Source organism: Lissotriton helveticus, chromosome 12 (genome assembly GCF_964261635.1).
Source record: "Lissotriton helveticus chromosome 12, aLisHel1.1, whole genome shotgun sequence".
Lineage (NCBI taxonomy): Eukaryota > Metazoa > Chordata > Amphibia > Caudata > Salamandridae > Lissotriton > Lissotriton helveticus.
In genome coordinates, this window is record NC_136073.1 from 829,674,537 (window position 1) to 829,696,355 (window position 21,819).

At 42.6% G+C, this 21,819-nt stretch overlaps 1 protein-coding gene across 1 annotated transcript; it reads right to left on the minus strand.

Moving 5' to 3' along the window:
- Positions 1–538: 538 nt before the first annotated feature.
- Positions 539–16,023, minus strand: LOC144798174 (extracellular calcium-sensing receptor-like). Its single transcript, XM_078668921.1, has 5 exons — positions 15,955–16,023; positions 12,889–13,728; positions 11,073–11,300; positions 10,585–10,708; positions 539–1,461 (listed from the first exon to the last, which is right to left on the minus strand). The coding sequence occupies exons 1-5, from the start codon at positions 16,021–16,023 to the stop codon at positions 539–541; spliced, it is 2,184 nt and encodes a 727-aa protein (XP_078525047.1).
- Between the last annotated feature and the right edge of the window lie 5,796 nt (positions 16,024–21,819).

Sequence of the window (21,819 nt, forward strand, 5' to 3'; positions counted from 1 at the left end):
TTTGACAGACAGAGGACTCCGCTGCTGATAAAGTACCCAGTCCACCAAACTCCAAATTAGGCCACAAGTTACTGCATTTTAGAGCAACAAACATATTCCATAAAATCATTCAATACAATAGTTAGTACAAGGTAAGTCCAGTCCTTGAACATTCATTTTTAAACTGAAACAGGAACAACCTGTGCAAAATGTAGGGAAACTCACGTAATAACACAAAAAATAATTGTTTGAAATATTTTGCAGAAAACACTGGACTTAGATGTCAAATTCCACAACCATGACACCCTCTGGTCTTGTGTCCTGATTTTTTGGCTAAAACAGTTGATCCAAAATGGCTTATAATGTGGGCAAATCATCACTTAATCTTGAGTGTTGAGGATGACTAACCATTTTTGCAGGAGCTATCTGGTTGTGGTCTATTATCATCCAAAGAAAAGGATGGTCTGCCTATCTCATCACACTCCAAGAATGCTCTAAATTGTGATAATTGAGTTGCAAGACAGTGGCTGCTTCCTCCATTCAGAAGGTACTTATAAGGTTAAAGCCTTTCCATGCTGTTGGGCAAGTGCTTTCCTATTAAATGTTCTCTGGTATTCATTTCAGGCCTTAAGATTATGATGTAACACTTTGTAGCAAAAATACAGCAGAGCAATCCCGCGCTGGAAGACAGAATAGCAGATGCCTCCACGGCTGCTGTGTACTTTCCTGTGGTGCTGAGGTAGGCCGGGATGAAGGATAACCAAACACTGGTGAACACCAGCATGCTGAAGGTGATGTGCTGTGCTTCGTTGAAGCCACTGGGTAGCTTTCGTGCCAAAAAAGCGACCACCATAGTCACGAGTGCCAGAAGACCAAGGAATAACTTCATGCCATAGTGGTAGTAGGGAGATCCTTCATTGCAGCCCAGCACTATCCTCCCTTTAAAGGCCTGCTTGTTCAGCTCAGGGAATGGAGGGTAGGTTGCCAGCCAAGTGATATACATCAGAACCTGAGTTATGGGGCAAATTGTAATTATGGAGTTAGGAATAGTGGGCCCGACCCATTTCCTCAAGGATGAGTTTGGCTTTGTGGCGCGAAATGCAATGACCACTGTAATGGTTTTTGCGAGTACACACGAGATAGAAAATGAAAAGAAAGTCGTAAACAATCCTTGACGCAACCAGCAATGTACTCTCTCTGGTCGACCAATGAACAGCAAGGAGCAGGGAAAGCAGAACAGGATTGACACCAGAAGAATGTAGCTTAGAGTCCGGTTGTTGGCCTTGACGATGGGAGTACCGCGGTGCTTGGTGAAGACACAGAGAACACTTGCGGTCAACAGGAAGAACAGAGCAGTAAGGGAAGATAGGGTGGTACCCAGTGGCTCATGGAAAGAAAGGTATTCTACAACTTTAGGGATGCAAAGGTCTTGATTCTGATTGGGCCACTGATCGTCCGGACACTTCATGCAGTCAATGGCATCTTAATAAAAAGAAGATAAGGGTAGGGATTGGCACAAAATCAAATGAAAAAGAAACTTGTGTTAAACATGATGTCTTATTGGTCATACAGTCCTTATGCAAACACCAAAACATCATCTCCTTATTTCTCTCTAAGAGAATACTTGCAAAATGTAAGAAGCTGCCTTTCAAACAGGGGCCATTTAATGGAAAGAGATGTCAGCCAAATGACTCTATCCAGTTTATTGATTTATTGATTCTGGAGCTCCTCTGATAATCAGAGCTCAACATCCAGCTACAAGATATAGTTTTGCTAACCAGCAAGACGCTTTTTTACTCTCTATTGAGAATACATCAGAAAATAATCATAAATGAGGGTAATTACAACTCTAAAAACCATTCCTATACACTAGCCGTAGCAATCATTTGCAAATGTCATACAATGTTACATAATTTACCTTTCTCAATTGTCATTAAACTTCCAACACCGCCCCTCTCCGAAGATATAGTTATTGCTGAATCATCATGAATCTGTGACCAATTTTAGAACCCTCCATATAAGGGCACACATGCTGTGACTCAGCTCCTGGAGCTTGACCCCATCACAGATCTAGAGGGATCCATTCAGCCGAAACCTGGTGTTGGGAGTTTTCTTCCACCGCCGTGCTTGGTTAATCCAGACTTCCTCATAAGAGACTCTGTAGGTACCACATGTTCCATGTGGTATGGTAAGATTGGACACTAAAGTATGACCCTAATGGTCAAACACACTGCAACTTGTCCTCTTTCCACGATACACTGCGTTTCCATCTCTCTATCGGTGGAATATTATAGGACTGTGAGAATTTAATAGAGCATTAACCTCATGTGACTGCTGATTAGACTAAGGAGATATGAAGGTGGATTGTAATGGAAAATATTGAGGTTTCTGGCGGAATGGTTTTATGGGAAGGAAACTCTTGGTGTAATATCCTTCGCCAAAAGGATATTGTAGTGTATTATGATCCAGCGGTGGATTCTCCCCTGGATTTAGAACTTCCTTTAAAAATCTAAAGAATTTTGATTACCAGACAACTCTAAATCAGACCCATTGTGCGATTCTTGATGCTTGTAAAACAATTTATTTAATAGGATTTGCACTTTAAATTATCTCTTAACAGCTGTTTATGTTTGCTTGATCTGAACACAAATCCTCAAGCATGAACAAACAATCGTTGATAATGAAATGCTATATTGTTGTCAGGTATCTTGATGGCCCAGTGAAATTATTATGCCTTATAAATAAACAAGTAGTACCGCCTCTTACTAAATTGAAACATCTTGGATTGTCAGTAAGGGACCCATTGTTGTATCCGGGAAGTAGTACCGTTTTCCTTATAGTGATAAGCCATGCTAAAAGTAACTTACAAGCACTGCAGTTCTTTTCAGCATTGTCCACCACCTTTCTGGCTGTCATCCACAAACCCAGAGGTTTATTCAAAACATTGGAATACATAAATAAACAGAATAAAAATCAAGATTCAGATCATCTCAAGTATTCCGCCAAAGACAATCAAATTTAGATGTAGGAAGATACACTTTAAAAGATTAAAAAAAGAACATATAGAGAGGTTGTAATGTAATTAGTCCATCTAACAAGATTTTTCATATTATTTTTTAGCAAAGATAAAGAAAATACAAAAAAATACCTAACCAAAGTGATGCGTGCCCCCAACCCCAAAGCAACGTAGACACACATCAAAAAATATATTTTCTGTGACTATGGAAGATGAGGCATCCACCTAAAGTAGGGACTTGGCTCACCAACATAAAGAATCAGGCCTTTATGGGAAATGTCTTGCTGTGACACTATATGACTAAGCTTCCTTTTTAAAAAAAAATGTTTTATTGAGATTCTTAAGTGCAATGCTTAATCATGATACAGAAAACAAAATTCATATTATAGTTTTCACAATATACATCATACAATCATGTCTAAGATTTTAATCGAAATTTTCCCCCATATTTTATCAAATTTTCTCATACCCCCGATTCTTAGTGGATACATTAGCTCGCTTTTCTTTACTCTTTTCATTTTCTGCAGCCATTCCTGAATACAGGGACTCTGAACTGAACACCAATTCTGCAAAAGCAAAGATCTGGCAACCGCCATTACAATATACATTAATTTGACCAACTGATCAGAAAGTGCAAGATCTAAATCAATACCATACAGCATTAATTTAACATTCAGAGGAGTTTTCAAATAACTTTGACAATATGAGAAGATATCTTCCCAGAATGGCTTAATTCTAGAGCAATAGGCAATAGTGTGAGACCAATTGGCCGGGGTATAATTCAAACATATAAAACAATTAGCAGAGGTAAGATACATTTTAGATATCACTGCAGGAGTACGATATAATAACCATTTTCCAAAATATAACATTCTGTGCCTATTGGCTCCTTTTAAAACACTAAAGTTAAGTTTATTTATACTCCTCCATGTACTCAAAGTTAACACATGATTCTCTTGGTTTAGCCATTTATCAATCGCTTTTGAATTAGGGCCCATTTCCCGACTCTGCGCTATGCATTTTTTCCATGACCCAGGTTTCCTTGGCAGTTCGTCAATAAAGATATCATTAGTCAATTGGGTAGGGAAGCTAATTTGTTCGAGATCTAATTGCTCCAAAATGATATAAATTATATTATATGACCCAACCAATAAAAAATTTCCAGGAATCCGCGCCATCATCTCCGATGGAGTTATCCATAAACCGTTGTGTACGAAATCCATTATTGTGGTAAAACCTACCCTAGCCCAATTGGCGACTATCGCATGTCCTATTTTAATACCTAAAAACGGAAACGCACTTATTAGGGGCGTTCTTAAATTAAATAGAGAAAGAGCATATCTTTTAAGCATACTAGAGCGTTTTTTATAAAAACCAGACCAACATCTTACAGCGAGCATGTTTTTGGAGTTTGAAAACCTGCAGGGGGGAGGGTATCTGAAATTCCGACCAAATTAAATCAAAAAAGAAATTAATAAACAATCCTTGACTATTACTATAATTTTTAAATCTTGATATATATATATTGCGCAAAATATGCATTATAGTAGTCCCTTAAATTGGGCAGAGAAAGGCCTCCTTGATCTAGCTCCTCATAAAGAGTTCCAATTGCAATCCGGGGTGTCTTTTTCGCCCAGACAAAGGTCGAAAACAAAGATTCCACCTTAGAAAAAAAAGTGCCTGGCAAAAAGCAGGTGATGGTGGAGAATAGAAAATTACATAAAGGAAGGATGGACATTTTAATTAGAGCAACTCGCCCAAGAATGGACAATGGGAGCGAATTCCATCGTAAAAGCATTGTGCGTATTTTCTGAACAAGGGGATCAAAATTAAGTCTATACAAATCATTTAATGAAGAGGGAAAAAACCCCAAGGTATCTTTTAGATTTATTATTAATACAAGAAGTAAGATCGGAATGTAGGTCTGGGGTTATTCCCCCACACACCAGAATTTCGGTCTTCTTTTTATTAATTCAGTATCCCCCCAGAGCCTCAAATTCTTCGAAGATCTGAAGAGCCTGCGCTTGAGATTGTGCATTAGGCTTAATTATCAGCATAATGTCATCCGCATAAAGCTTAATCTTTGCCATGGACGGAATGGGAGGAGAGATATACATACAATTCCTAATTGCTACTGCTAGCGGTTCGATAAAAAATGCAAACAAGGCAGGTGATAATGGACAGCCTTTCCTCGTGCCCTGCTTGACTGCCACTCTACCTACCATGGCGGTATTGATAATAATATTGGCTTTCGCGTCAGAGTATAAGTTTCGAATTAGATTTATAATTCTCCCAGGGATCCCAAAATTGTGTAAAATAATAAAAAGAGTCTCCCATACTACCAAATCAAAAGCTTTTTCCGCATCTAACAATAAAACCAATGCTGGAACCCCCCGTGTTTCAAAATAATCTAAAGCCTCAATAAGATAGTGTGTATTGGTAATCAGTTGTCGTCCTGCGATAAAGCCATTTTTATCTGGATGTATCAAAGTTGTTGCAATGTTATTGAAACGAATTGAGAGTAATTTTGTAATGATTTTGTAGTCGGAGTTTAGTAGTGTGATAGGCCGATAAGAATTGGGGTCTTTAGCTACCTTCCCCTTCTTCAAAAAACTCACCACCGTGCCTTCTCGGAATGTCTCCGGAATTGGACCCCTTCCAACACAGAATTAACTAATTGCAAAAACAGAGCAGAAAAAACACTAAAGAAAGCCCTAAAAAACTCAACGGAAAGCCCATCTTTCCATACGGGAGGTTTTTCACTACGAGCTCCAATTCTTCCATCGAGAATGGAGTAATCATCGCCAAATATTCTGTGTGGGAGAGCGTAGGCAAGACATTTTTTCCCAAAAATTCGGTTAATTTAGAGTAATCAATCTTGTGTTGCTGACTGTAAATATTATTATAATGAGCTAACATTATTTTCCCTATATCTGCCGAATCTGAGACATCAGCCTGAGTCACAGGGCATTGTAACACCGAATCAAATTTGCCGCAGCTCTCTAGCTTGCCAGACAAGGAACTTCCCCGTAAAGTTGCTTTCCTCATAGATTTTTTGAGAATGCCTTCTAAACCTTTCCTCGCTCTGGGCGTAAAAGTATGTGTTTAGCTCACATTTAGTTTTATTTAACTGATTTTGAATATCGGGAGAGGAATTCTGTAGTCTTAAATCTGTCAGTGTCTGAATTTTATGCTGCAATAAATTCTTAATAGACCTAGAAATGGCCAATGTAGCGGCATCCTTCCCAATAACTATACCGCAAATGAACGCTTTTAGTGAGTCCCAAATGATGCTCAGCGGGGCTGTGCCCGTATTACGTGCAATAAAATCTGTGATCTCTGATTTTAGCGAAGCAACCCATAACTCCTCATTCAGATATGCTTTATTGAACACCCAGCGGTTAGGTATTTTCGTAGCTATCCCCAATGTGAGTTCAGCCACTAACATAGCGTGGTCAGAAAATCCATTATGTAAAAATTTAAAAAAACTAAAATTCAACTGTCTTGAAACAAGAAAAAAATCAATATGAGAGGAAGACTTGAACCTTCCTGACCAACACAAATACTCTTTTTTAAATGGATTTTGATTACGCCAGGGGTCACCTAGGTCAAGTGTTCTTATATAATTGCATATAGATTTCAGTGATTTGGGTTTAGCTTGTTTACGTGAGTGTGAACTAGAGTCTAGCTTGGGATCCATAACAACATTGAAGTCACCTCCAATAATAATATCCCCTCCCACCATCAATAGTGATTGAAATAAGTCTTCATACATTCTAGAGTTGTCATCGACCGGGGCATAGAAACTTACAAAAGTGATGGGTCTTGGTCTGTTTAGGATTTTGCATGTTACCCAACACCAACGACCCGGGCCGCCCTCATCTATTTGCAAAATTTCAACTTGTATGTTCTTATTTAAGAAGACGGCGACACCCCGCTGTGATTCAGAAAATGACGAAAAGCTCCGATATGATGCCCATGTTTTAAACATAAAAAATTCTTCAGAGGGGTTCTCAGATTTAATCCATAATTCAATAGCACGCATTTTTTTTTTATTATTTAACCCATTCACGTTAAAAGAAACTATTTTCAAACTTTCTCTAGTAGTCATGTAGCTGAATATTCTATACCAAAAAAACCCATAACACATTTTCTATTCGACCAGCCTCTTTGTAAATGATCCCCCCCTTTTTTTTTTTTTTACATAACTCCAACGGAACTTTCTGACAGACAAAAAAAAAAGAAATACGTTTTTAACCAGCATTGCACCAAGCGCCTCATTTTTCCAATACTTTTTTTTACCACCCACACCTATAACCACCCCCCCTCCCCCCAACTGTGGCCGATTCCCTAACACCTTACCCACGCTAGCCACAGAATCCTACCCCCTAACCTTGGGGTGTCCTGTAATTACACCCCCTAACCCCTCCAGAGGCCCCCTGCCCTCCCCCCTCACCTCTCCCAAAAATACAAGTATGGCAGTGTAGACAAAAAAAATTTTGATTCCTCAAACTGACTAAAAAGTAAGTTTCCTAACAGATTGCGCAGCCTAGCTACATCTAACTCCTTTGTCCCTGTGAAATCTCCCTAAGCAAATCCTGTGCCTCATCCACATCTGACAAGATATAAAATTTTCCTTTGACCAGGACTTTAAGCTTAGATTGCTGAGCAATCATAGCTTGAGCGCCCTTGGCTTCGAAAAGGTGAAGAAGCTTTACGACCTCTTTTCTTCTGCGCGCTGCCGCAGCAGACATGTCCAAAAATATCCGACATTTACTTGACTCAGTCACCACAAATTGTCTTTGTTGAATAGCTTTAGACAGAATAGTTTCTTTTATTCGAACATCGGTGAAATTCAACAAAATAGTGCGAGGCAATGTCAAATTAGGTAGTGGTTGAGCAGGGATCCGATGTGCTCTTGTTATCATTAAATCTCGTTCATGCCCTGGAACCACTCTTTGTTGTAAGAAAGACGTAACCCACTGAATCATATCGATCCCCTCAATGCCTTCGGGGACTCCCACTATTCGCAAGTTAGATCTCCTATTATAATTTTCAAGATCGTCTAGCTTTGCCTCCAATGTTCGTGTGGATTTAGAGATAATTTTAACATTTTTTTGTCTCTGTCATCTGGTCTTCCAGGCTAGAAATTCGACCCTCTGCTTCCTGAAGATGAGCTGGAAGGGAGGAGATTATGTCTTCAATTCTTTCCAAACGTTGTTGAATTGAAAACAGTTCTACCTTTTGGCACCTCTTCACCTCCCTTACTTCGTTCAGAATTAGGTTTAGCACGTCCTTTACCGTCATTTGCATCTCTCCCACGGTCTCAGTGTGCGCATCTAATAGAGGACTGAATGGGACAGAGGAGTTCGTTGACTTAACTGCGTCTTGTGACATTTGGAGTGGTAAAGACTCTGCGCCTTCCTCCCGTCCATGACCCGAAAGATCTGGGAGTCTCTCCTCTTGCGGTGAGGTCAGGGAAGGGCCCAAACTGGTAGCAGTCCCATTGTTAATTACCGGGCCGGGCCCCGAAAAGGCTCTCCCACTTCTGAATTGCCTGAGGAAACCCCAGGCGCTAACAAAGTAAATATGGGATTAGTAGGATTGGTGGTTGCTTTTTTTCCAAACAGAGGGAACTGTTTCGGTGCCGGCGTTGAAGTTTTCCCACTCAAACTGGACTGACCAGGCAGTAAACCGTCGTGACCCCCATCCATTTTTTGTAGCTCAGGTAAGCCTGTTTGACCTGCAAGGGTGATCTGAGAAAGATGCTCAGTAAGGGATCCCTCCAATTCATCCGAGCTCCCACCAGAAACATCATCTTTTCCTTCATCCATCGATTTTGCGGCATTCTCTGCATCCTTGGCCTATTGACGGCGAGCTTTCGCCTTATTATGTGCGTTCAAAAGCTTTCCCATCTTGATTTTGGATAACTGTGAAAATTTTCGTCTCTGTATGTAACTACGTTGATATCCCCTCTGACCACTCAGTGAGGATAGAGTCACCGTATTTAAGTAGTCTTCGAATCGCTCCTTTTTTTTTTTCCTTTCCTTCCCAGCCTTAATATCAATTATACAGTTCTCCAATCCTTGTAAGCCAGAACCTGGCCAGTAATAAGGAAGTCAAGGCAGTTTAAAGAAAGGAAAGGCCGCCTCAGCAGTAATACAGCTCTATGCACTTTCTATTCGTTCTCCTTTTCCTCCCCAAACACGCTGCAGATAAAACTTTCCAGCTCGCGGTTTTATACGCTCTTACAGCGGCCCCTCGTCTGCAAAGTCCGATCAGGGAATCCACCGCCGCCGCAAACACTCGCTGCACACCGCAACCACGGGGGAAAGTCGCTTACCCGGATTACGGTCCTGCAGCCCTTCCAGCCTCGGATATAACGCTTACTGGCAGCGTCGTCTCACCATTTCCAGAACACACGGCTCCTAGTGCTCCTAGTGCTCTATCACACTCGGAAGGTCCGAGAACGCCAGCCTGCCTGCCGCAGCCGCGGCTCGCCGCCATCATGCACGAGGGAAGGGGGAAGGTTCACAGGGAAGGCCTCCAGGTGCTAAGTGGAGGCGTGGATCTCCATCCGTAGCCGGTCAGGGTATATATATATGACTAAGCTTGAGAATTTGTGGCTGTGTTTTTAAGAACTGTATATTAACCGATTGTCATATAGCCCCTTCCCAGTTCTTTACTTACGTTGTCATAACTTTTTTCTTCCCCAACTTCTATTTGACCAGATGAATTACATTAAACCTAGGTGAACACAGCACTCTCTGTAAGGCAAACTTACTCAATTCAACATATAACCTTCTCTTCTCTTTTGAAAATCCTCCTCTTTTTCTCGACCATCCTTGTCTCTGTTCCACTGCCTCCATCCTCTTCCTTTCTCTAACCTGCTTTTTCTCTCCCCTCTTATCCTTACCCTCTCTTTCCTGCATTGTCTGTGTCCTTCTTTCGTCTTTTAATACTTTGTTCAATCCAAATGTGCATCCCCTGTGCGTAATTACATTAATCGCTTAATTAGCTACAAAATGAGTAGTAAGTCCTCTGTACATCGTATGATCCAATCGCAAGAACATCGCCAGTGCAGCATCCTATAGTATTGCTTGCCCATAGCAGTTTCCTGATCTTGTGTGTGGCCTATCATGACGCTATCCCCCCACTGCTTTATCACAGAACAACAGTTATGTGGAATGTAAGTAATAAAATGCATTGACATCAAAGTTCAGGCATTGAAGATCTTCCTAGACATATTTATAGCAATTTCTTGACCATACTTGGGGATGGAGTAGTTTTGGACAACAATTTTCGCCTTAGAGGTCACCCTACATTACTAGCTACTCTGGTCTGTGCTTTTTCAACCCAACATATTATTCGCTTTGTAGTCTTCCAACTGGACTAACAATGGTTAACACCTGACCAGTTGGACTAACAAGGGTTATAACTGACCGTTTGGATTAACAATGACACCTGACCAACTCGGCTAACAATGATAACATATGACATGATAGCTTCTTCTAGAAATGGAAAAGGACAACCTAGAGCTGGAAGCAAAGTTTCCTGCAGACTGATCAGTATACGTTAAATCAACTCACCGCTATGGTTGGAGATCTCATCTTCTGGGCACGGAACGCAGTCGTAGCAGCATTTAGGCCGCCCCTCCCTTATCAAGATTCTCTGACCTGCAACGCAGCTTCTGCTGCACACTGAAACCGGGGCCTGATGGTTGTATACATACAATATATAAGACCTTTTGTTATGAGAGTCTTTTATAATAATATTTTAGCAATTGCAATTAGCCATTTTACTCAGTCACTGTCTGTCTTCACTGCCTACCTTAATGAGTTAACCTCACCATTGGAGTGTTCAGATGCTAAACTCACCATGCTTATTCGAGAAAAATTCATGCATAGTTCAAAAAACATGCAGCCCTCCTGTCAGCCATAGAGTTATTGCTAAGCTGAGTTTGACACTAGTTTAATGAATTATGAATACAAATGGATACCTTAATAGACCTTCATAAATTGCCTTGATATGGAAAAAGTGAGTGTTTGTTATTAGATGCCTTTGTTTAGTTTCTGACCTGTGTGTATTCATCACCCCACAATATGGTGCTGTTGTTGATGATGAGTTTATGGGATCCAGTAGCCTGAGTAGCAAATGTTCCAACCTTGGAGAAGCTGCTAATACCATTGACCGACATCCTCCAGTTTACGATGTCAAAAAATCCTGGGGAGTCGCCATTAGAGTCGAAGTAAATCCTTTGGCCAGCGGTGTTCCTGTAGCTTACATTCTTCAAGTAGTGGAGAAACTAAAGGTAAGAATAGCAAAGTAACATGTTTAGGACATGCAGATACACCTGGGACAAAGAGTATATATTTTTCATGAACTGGCACCAACACACAAACGTGTCATAAACATATGAAGCAACCGCTTAGGGGTTATTTTGAGTTTGGAAAGTGGCTGTCCTGACATCAGGTCCTTATTCGTAGTCATAGATCTAAATCTAAGCGCAATATTCTTCGGCATTAGAACCACAGCTGGGGCTTTGGTCTATTCAACATTAATCATAAATCTATTCTGGATCCCCTCTAGAGAAACATCACTTCACTATCCCAGGAATAAGTCATATATAGAGTACAATTTAACCTCACTTTCAAACCAATGGACACATCTGTTGGGCATTCTACCCTGAAATACCATCTAGCCTCATTTTTCTTCTAGCAACATAAAAACACCTATACTTTCCAAATTAAAAATAAATCAAAAACGGAATTCTCTTTTATTTCCTCTGGTTTAAAATGATTGGAAACAAGTCATCATTTCCAAAAACAATGTATTAGATTGTGTCTTTTATCAGTTTACATTTTGGGTACTTGTTGCATTTCCCTTATGCAAGCTAACTTCAGTGCTTTTAAATGAGGAGTCTACAAAATATAATAAAAATTTATTTCAGGGCATCTTGTCACAGAATATTAATGAAATTAAATATTACCAAACTAAATGGTACTCATTTTATCAGTCAGCAGAGGCTGGTGGGCTGAATTGACACATTGTGGTTTGAACATGTGGCAATGGGTCAAACACTGATTCCTGCAGCGGAGTGATTGCATCAGTCCCTTGATTAACCAGACCTGGCATAGATGTGACTCCACATATTCCAAAATGCCGCTGTTCTGATTGCATTGGTGCTGCACATGATCAGCGTTACCGTCGACATACTTTCACGCCCCCATTGGCTCCAAGTATGGTATTGTTAATGTGAATATGTATTGTACGTAAGATCTTTTGCATTATTGGACTTAGTCAACAACATGTGCAGATTATGGTCTGGTGACAGTTTTACATTGTCTTCTATTATTTTAGTCCCAAGGAACCATAGTGAAAGGGTTCTTTAGAAGCAAAAATTCAGATAAGGTAAGACAGTATATCATATCATAACAAAACAAAAAATATGGTCCTCATCTATAATGCAACAGAGATAATAAAAATTAATGATGGAAAGATATGCCATGCAAAGTAATTGAAAGTGGTTGAAAGAGGTTGGCATTAGAATTTCCATCTATCATTTTATGTTGACCTAGACACTCTTATATGCCTTTTAAAGAATGCCACAGAACTGTGTAAAATAAGGAGATTGTCACTTGCTTTCATTTTTCACAACATTTTTAACATGTCTTTAGCAGCAGGTCTAGATTGAGCTCTTATTAGCTCACATGTAACTTTCACACTTGGTGTTTGAAAAATAGTTTTAATTGATTTTTCAATTTTCAGTGACCACCCACACAAAGACTAAACATTTCCTATCTCACTTGAAGCGTACAGTCCCACTCTACTAGAAAACGTCTTCAACTTAAATTTAGTGAGAGAATAGCTTAGTAAATTGAAAATCCACCTACCTGCCACGGTTGGTAATTCTGAGCAGTTGTACAACCCCCATGAGCAAATGGTCCTTGCCCATCTTTGCACCGGAGAAGGGCATGCATCGCATTGGCCACCACATGGACAGCATTGTAAGCAGCATATGCAAAGCGGAAGTTGGTGACGTCGTAAACTGAGCTATCCAGGGATGTCAGCTCCTCAGTCCCCAGGCAGAATGGAGCATCCCCTGGGACTGGGTCCTCAGCATTTGTGGTACTTCCATTTCCTGGCCAGATGCACCCAAAGGCCTCTTCCCAGAAGGCGTTGATAAAGATGTCAGAGGGGTATTTGGAAGGGTGAATCTTGGTCAAAAAGCTGCTAAAGCCAGGGATCTCCCCGCTGCCAATGGCAAGTCCTAATGTCCCATTCAAAGTCGTCCACAAATGCTTATTTGCAAACACGGGCGAGGGCATCCAGCTGGAAACTGCAATCCAGGTTTTTTTGGGCATCCTCGCTAAGCTGACCTCCTCCAAAACTGCTGTCGTTTCAGCAATAAATGTGTAAAGGATGATCACCGTAGAGGTGGCCTTCTTCATCATTTCAACGATCGTAATGATTCGATCTCTAGGCGTGTGAGGGGCCAAAATGTAAAAATATTCTACACATATACCCTTCTTTGCCATCTCCACCTGGAGGGCGTGACCGCCCTCCTGTCCATAGTCATTATCTGAAGCCAGCATCCCTACCCATGTCCAGCCAAAGTGCAGTAGTAGTTCCACCACCCCGTAGGGCTGAATGTCAACACTTGTGATGGTCCTCAGGAAGGACGGGAACTGAACCTTGTCGCTGAGCAGTGGAAGACCTGCTCCGTAGCTAATCTGGGTAATGAAAGCAGACACATAACTCAGATCAACACAATTGCAATCTAGAGGCCCAAGCCACCAAGGCATTTATCAGTAGACCAAGCGTTACTCCAGTAGTACTATTTCACTTCCCAGATTTGAATAGTCCCACTGGGGAGGAAGAAGCTTTGTGGTGGGCACCCCTAGTCTCTGGAACTCTCTCCCTCTGGAACTAAAAAGAAAAACAGATCTCTTGGCATCCTGAATATCCCTTAAAACCTGTCTTTTCAACCAATAACTCATCTTCCTTTCCTGGGTCAGCAGTTCCTCTACTCTTCGAGGTTAGTGCCTTGATAACCTTCAGGTAAATATGCGCTCTACAATTTTATTTTCATTTCACTTACTCAATGCAAAGAAAACTGAATTTCTCCTGATCGCCCCGCCCAATACCAACCTTGAGATTCAATCATGGATTAAGGCTATCACAGCCTTGAATTGCCCACCAACCATCGTGTATTCGGCCAAATCCCTGGGAATCACCCTCAACAGCAACCTGAACATGCGGGACCACATCAATTCAATGGCTAAATCAGCCAGATTCCACCTGGGCCACCATAGGAAACTGAAACCCTTCCTCGATGCTCCCTATCTAAAATGGCAGTCCAAGCACTTGTCATCTCTAGACTGGAATATGGCTGTTCTACCCTCTCGGGTCTACCTAAGATCTCCCTGGCACCTCTAAAGGCCTGCCTCAATGCGGCCGCCAGACTACTTTCCGGCACAAGGAAATACGACCATATTTCCCGCGCTTGAAAGCTCTCAACTGGCTTCCCCTGGTGGCAAGAATACAGCTCAAAGTAGCATGCATCACGCACAAAGCCTTATATTATAACTCCCCTGCATATCTGAGGCAGAAACTTGTGATCTCCGGAGGAATCAGAAACTCCCAATCTGCCAGAGACCTCCTGCCCCAACCTGCACGCTTTCGGGGGAAAAAAACTTACAACTGGGCTGCTCCAAGAATATGGAATTCTCTCCCACCTGACAAAAGAAGAATCCCCTCTCTAACTCGCTTAAAAAAGATGCCAAAACATTCCTTATGGGCAAATTTCTCGTTTAAACTTTGCCTCTTCCACCACTATGGCCCTGCCTTTGCCTCCCTTCGGATTATCTAGCTCACCCATCAGAAACTTGGGGCCTTGTCGCGAACATTGGTTAACGTAATCTGTAAATATGTTATCTCGTCTTGAGTATTTGGATATTTAATCTGCAAATAAGTGCCCTATCTCCCTTATGTATCCTACACCTTGCCCTCTCTCATTCGATCCGTAACTGGATGATGCTATGCCTATTCTGTACATGGCTATGTTTTCCTGTAAAGCTCTCTGATACCCTAACTAATAAAGTTCGCTCTCTATAAAACACATAACTAAATAAAAAAGTACTAATTTCACTTACGCCATTATAAATTGGCCCCAAGTTTGGAATTTCGGCAAGTATGAACGATGCATGTTTAAGTGTGCTAAATCGAAAGCCACCAAATCCAAAGGAGTAATTTAGAGATAGCTTAAAGATATGGAGCCAATTCAAAATAGCATTTACGAGTACTTGAAGCAGTACTACAGGCGGGCTACTTCACTTCCTTTATAAATGTTGTTGTGGTACAGAGATTTTGTCTACCCCTCCTAGAATAATGACTTGCTTTTCTTATAGCACTTGCTACTGCAATTCTGCTATTTCTGGGTGATGTAAATAACATTTGTTATTTACCTCAAAGTATTGCTACTTAATATATAGCTCTTGAAGGGATGTAAAGTTAAGTCAGCTTTGCTGGGAATCATACTAGGGACCTGTAGATCACCTACCGGCGAGAATTGAAATCACTTAGCTGTTCTTCAATCTTTGTGGTGACTCTGACATATCAAGTGACTTTCGTACACTGTATGATATATCTCAAGAATAAATGTGATCGAAAATAACTTAGGGGTTAAGTAGTACAGAAAAAAATATTTAGACTCCTAATACAGGGGGTGATTTCAGTGTCCTAAGTCTAGACCAACAGGGAAATTCTATAAGTCATAGGAAAAAGCCACACCTGACTGCCCTCAGGACTCATTCTTGACCCCTTATATTATGCCCCTATAGCCCCACTGATATTGGCAACATTAAAATGCCCTGCTGATATTGCAAAAATGAAAATGCCTATTGTCAGTCTCTATGATTCATTTTGTATAGTGATAGTATCTATTTCCATCAAGGTACAAAGACATAGTTTGCTATTTTGATGAGGACATTGACAACTTCAGTAGGATCTATGTAAGGAGGGTCCATGCAAGCAGGGTCTATGCAAGCAGGGTCCGTGCAAGCAGGGTTCATGCAAGCAGGGCTCGTGCAAGCCGGGTTCATGCAAGCAGGGTTCATGCAAGCAGCGTTCATGCAAGCAGGGTTCATGCAAGCAGGGCTCATACAAGCAGGGTTCATGCAAGCAGGGTCTATCATTGCTTGGCTCATGCAAGCAGGGCTCATACAAGCAGGGTTCGTGCAAGCAGTGCTCATGCAAGCAGGACTGATGCAAGCAGGGCTCATGCAAGCAGGACTGATGCAAGCAGGGTTCATGCAAGCAGGGTTCATGCAAGCAGGGCTCATACAAGCAGGGTTCATGCAAGCAGGGTCCTTGCAAGCAGGGTTCATGCAAGCAGGGCTCGTGCAAGCAGGGTTCGTGCAAGCAGTGCTCATGCAAGCAGGACTGATGCAAGCAGGGTTCATACAAGCAGGGTTCATGCAAGCAGGGTCTATCATTGCTTGGCTCATGCAAGCAGGGCTCATACAAGCAGGGTTCGTGCAAGCAGTGCTCATGCAAGCAGGACTGATGCAAGCAGGGTTCATGCAAGCAGGGTCTATCATTGCTTGGCTCATGCAAGCAGGGCTCATACAAGCAGGGTTCGTGCAAGCAGTGCTCATGCAAGCAGGACTGATGCAAGCAGTGCTCATGCAAGCAGGACTGATGCAAGCAGGGTTCATGCAAGCAGGGTTCATGCAAGCAGGGCTCATACAAGCAGGGTTCATGCAAGCAGGGTCTATCATTGCTTGGCTCATGCAAGCAGGGCTCATACAAGCAGGGTTCGTGCAAGCAGTGCTCATGCAAGCAGGACTGATGCAAGCAGGGCTCATACAAGCAGGGTTCGTGCAAGCAGGACTGATGCAAGCAGGGTTCATGCAAGCAGGGTTCATGCAAGCAGGGCTCATACAAGCAGGGTTCATGCAAGCCGGGTTCATGCAAGCAGGGCTCATACAAGCAGGGTTCATGCAAGCAGGGTCTATCATTGCTTGGCTCATGCAAGCAGGGCTCATACAAGCAGGGTTCGTGCAAGCAGTGCTCATGCAAGCAGGGTTCATGCAAGCAGGGTTCATGCAAGCAGGGCTCATACAAGCAGGGTTCATGCAGGCAGGGTCTATCATTGCTTGGCTCATGCAAGCAGGGCTCATACAAGCAGGGTTCGTGCAAGCAGTGCTCATGCAAGCAGGACTTATGCAATCAGGGTTCATGCAAGCAGAGCTCATACAAGCAGGGTTCATGCAAGCAGGGTTCATGCAAGCCGGGTTCATGCAAGCAGGGTTCATGCAAGCAGGGTCTATCATTGCTTGGCTCATGCAAGCAGGGCTGATGCAAGCCGGGTTCATGCAAGCATGGTTCATGCCAGCAGGGTCCGTGCAAGCAGGGTTCATGCAAGCAGGGTTCATGCAAGCAGGGCTCATGCAAGCCGGGTTCATGCAAACATGGTTCATGCAAGCAGGGTTCATGCAAGCAGGGTTCATGCAAGCAGGGTTCATGCAAGCAGGGCTCATGCAAGCCGGGTTCATGCAAACATGGTTCATGCAAGCAGGGCTCATGCAAGCCGGGTTCATGCAAGCAGGGCTCATGCAAGCCGGGTTCATGCAAGCAGGGCTCATGCAAGCCGGGTTCATGCAAGCAGGGTTCATGCAAGCAGGGTCTATCATTGCTTGGTTCATGCAAGCAGGGCTCATACAAGCAGGGTTCGTGCAAGCAGGGTTCGTGCAAGCAGGGCTCATGCAAGCAGGGCTGATGCAAGCCGGGTTCATGCAAGCATGGTTCATGCCAGCAGGGTCCATGCAAGCAGGGTTCATGCAAGCAGGGTTCATGCAAGCAGGGTTCATGCAAGCCGGGTTCATGCAAACAGGGCACATGCATGCAGCGTTCATGCAAGCAGGGCTCATGCAAGCCGGGTTCATGCAAGCAGGGTTCATGCAAGCAGGGTTCATGCAAGCCGGGTTCATGCAAGCAGGGTTCATGCAAGCCGGGTTCATGCAAGCAGGGTTCATGCAAGCAGGGTCTATCATTGCTTGGTTCATGCAAGCAGGGCTCATACAAGCAGGGTTCATGCAAGCAGGGCTCATGCACGCAGGGCTGATGCAAGCAGGGTTCATGCAAGCAGGGTCTATCATTGCTTGGTTCATGCAAGCAGGGCTCATACAAGCAGGGTTCATGCAAGCAGGGCTCATGCACGCAGGGCTGATGCAAGCAGGGTTCATGCAAGCAGGGTCTATCATTGCTTGGCTCATGCAAGCAGGGCTCATACAAGCCGGGTTCATGCAAGCATGGCTCATGCAAGCCGGGTTCATGCAAGCAGGGCTGAGGCAAGCCGGGTTCATGCAAGCATGGTTCATGCAAGCAGGGTTCATGCAAGCAGGGTTCATGCAAGCAGGGCTCATGCAAGCCGGGTTCATGCAAGCATGGCTCATGCAAGCCGGGTTCATGCAAGCAGGGCTGAGGCAAGCCGGGTTCATGCAAGCATGGTTCATGCAAGCAGGGTTCATGCAAGCAGGGTTCATGCAAGCAGGGCTCATGCAAGCCGGGTTCAAGCAAGCTGGGCTCATGCAAACAGGGCACATGCATGCAGCGTTCATGCAAGCAGGGCTCATGCAAGCAGGGCTCATGCAAGCAGGGTTCATGCAAGCAGGGTTCATGCAAGCAGGGCTCATGCAAGCAGGGCTCATGCAAGCAGGGCTCATGCAAGCAGGGTTCATGCAAGCAGGGTTCATGTAAGTAGGGTCTATTAAAGCAAGGTCTGTATTGATTAAGTTTGAACCATGATCTGCAGGATCACACACAAATGGGCCTGGAGCGCTGGAGATTTCAACATTCACAAGTTGGGCCAGGACTGGGGGTAAATCAGTGGTTCTTGACCTTTTGACTTTTGTTAACCTCCACTTAATCATAACTGGAATTTGAGCCCCCCCCCCCCCCAATGAATCATCATCATAATACAGGGACCTCTACTGAAGCATTAATGGAGTCCTGGGACCCCCACTGCGTCATTGCGGGATGCCGGCACCCTGGCAAAAGGAATTTCGATTATTTCGACCAAGAATTCGTCAAACAAATATGCAAATGCACAAATGAGGAAATATTTAATTTAATTCACAAACAAATATAAATACATCAACGTTTTCATTTTGATGGGAAGGTTCAGGCTTTTCTAAATTCAGCTAAGGCCAGGCATCGTCTATACTATATTCTGTCGGATGTATTTGCACTGCCTACATGAACCAATCTCAGAACATCAATGTACTTTTTAGTCTTCAACTGCAAATCCCTTCACATTTACTTAACGTTTAAAAAATTTCAATTTTCCTTCTTTATGTAAATGACATACACTTTACTAACCATTAATATTATTTCATTTTCTAAGCGGTTGCGGACCCCCAAGGGTACCCAGGCCACATGTTAAGAACCACTGGTGTACACTATATATCATTATATAATAATAACTTGATCTTTTTACATAGCACTTATTACCAACATAATTGCTGTCCATGTGCAGTATAAATAACAATTATCACTTCACTTTAATTAGTCTTTATTCGATATATTTCAATCATAAAAGACATTTTTCAAAAATAAAAAGCGTTGTTTTTTGTCCCACCCCACCCCCCCACCCTACAGAAATACAGAATCCACACAAGTTAATACAATAAATAAGCAGAAAAAAGCAAAATAATAAAAAATCTTCCTATCTCATACTATTTACACTACTACTATGTATTCTACTTACATCTTTACACAATCTTACAATATCCTATTTACATTTTTACATAATCTTAAAATATCCAGCTAAGTTCATTAGAAGCCAATCAAATAAGGATAGAAGAACAACAACTATAAGTTAAAAATTACATATTTTCTCACGTAAAATGTGACTTAAAAGAAGTTTAAATAAATGCAAACTGTACGACATTAAATAGCAATCCTAACTTATTCCAGACAGGTTTTGCGTGCCCGAATTATCCACATCCAGTGAAGGAACTTTGCCATAGCTATAACAACAGGCTGGGAGGAATCAGTTCTTAAAATCCTGACAGCCTCATTTGACGTCTTTATACCTAACTGGATGCAAATTGGTTTGAGGCATGATTGTCTCGGTATTCTATATTCAGGGCAGGCAAATAACACATGACCAATGTTTTCATTATGATCCGGACAGAAAGGGCACCTTGGAGTTTGTGCTTTATGCCATTTCACTGTTAGGGCATTCAACGGGAGTGTCCCCACCCTCATCTGATGATACCTCTTCCGGTCCCCTGGGACCGTAATCCAATCCCAGTATAATTCGAGGGCCGGTGAGTGCTTGAGCTCCAAATAATCATATGTAAAGGAACGGTCAATATGATTCCTAAAGCACTTGATCTCCACCATACTCCAGTAGAGTTCACGAAGTATCTTTTTTGGTGGAAAAACACTATTTAGCGGATCATCCCACATTTGGGATAAACCCAGTGCCCTATATAGAAGCTTAGCCTCTTTCAACCAGACTATCTTATTAGCAGTATCTAGGGATCTCACCTCCAGGAAGCCTTGGGCATACTGGGAGAGCTCAGGAGTTGTCCATAGCCTTCTCCAGTAGGCCACAATTCTATACTTGGCTATGTCACTAAAGCTATAGATTCCCAGATCATACTTTAAAGGTATCAATGGGGTTGACATTGGTAGCCCAGTAATGTTGCGGAGAAATTTATTCTGTGCTACCGTCAATTTATTCAGATTACTGGACCCCCATAGTTCTGCTCCATAAAGAACAGCTGCTCCGACCTTAGCATTGTAGATTTTTAAGACAGGTCTAATCGGTTTAGTGTGAGATGAAAAAAGCTCCTTTGTGAGAACTCCTGCAAGTTGAGCATGCTTTGTGTCTAGTTCGTTTATATGGTGTTTCCAATCTAGATTGTATGACAGATTGATACCAAGGTACTTAAAGACCTGGGTCTGCTCAAGCTGGACCCCATCCATAATAACTCTGCCTCTAATGTGTTTTCGTTTATGCATAACCATAAATTTAGTTTTGCTGGTGTTAATTACAAGACCATGATCCTTGCAAAATCCTTCAAACACCCTAATGGCCTTTTGTAGCCCCTGCTGCGTCTTTGATATCAGCAAGGTGTCGTCCGCAAACATCAACAGGGGGATCGGCCTTCCTGCCAACCTAGGGGCATCCGTGGGCTTTTGTTCAAAATAACCGATCACCCTGTTGATGTATAGCGAGAAGAGTGTTGGTGCAAGCACGCACCCTTGACGTACACCCCTCGCTACGGGGAACTTCTCAGTAGTACTACCCCGCTGATTCCATCGGACTTGTGCAAAACTATTTTCATGCATCCTAATCAATAAAGAGAGGATTTCTATAGGAATGCCCTGGTCATGTAGGATATTCCACAGTTTGTGGCGGGGAACTAAATCAAAAGCTGATTTTAAATCAACGAAAGCTGCAAAAAGCATCCCGCCCTCTAATAAAACTGTGCGCCAATATAATAAAACAAATCTAAAAATTTGATCAATAGTGCTGGTATGACTACGAAAACCAGCCTGCAGGGGAGATAATATATCATAGTCATCTATCCACCCATGAATTCGCTGTAATAATAGCCTTGCCACAACTTTTTGCATGCATGCAATCAGGCTAATAGGCCTGTAATTGCCTGGATCCGAGCATGCCCCCTTTTTAAAGATGGGGATAATCTCGGCTCCTTTCCAGGTCTCAGGGATAGGCGAGCCCTTTGCAATAGCGTTGGCTAAAAGCTGAATATAGGTGGCCCATAGATCCTTGTCATGCATAA

Coding starts and splice junctions, on each gene's coding strand:
- LOC144798174 (XM_078668921.1), bottom strand. CDS start 16,023: ATGGACCCTCCTTACATAGATCCTACTGAAGTTGTCAATGTCCTCATC. Junction 10,709..11,072: donor GGGGTGATGAATACACACAG/GTCAGAAACTAA, acceptor TACAACCATCAG/GCCCCGGTTTCAGTGTGCAG. Junction 1,462..10,584: donor TGAGATCTCCAACCATAGCG/GTGAGTTGATTT, acceptor CTTTTTATTAAG/ATGCCATTGACTGCATGAAG.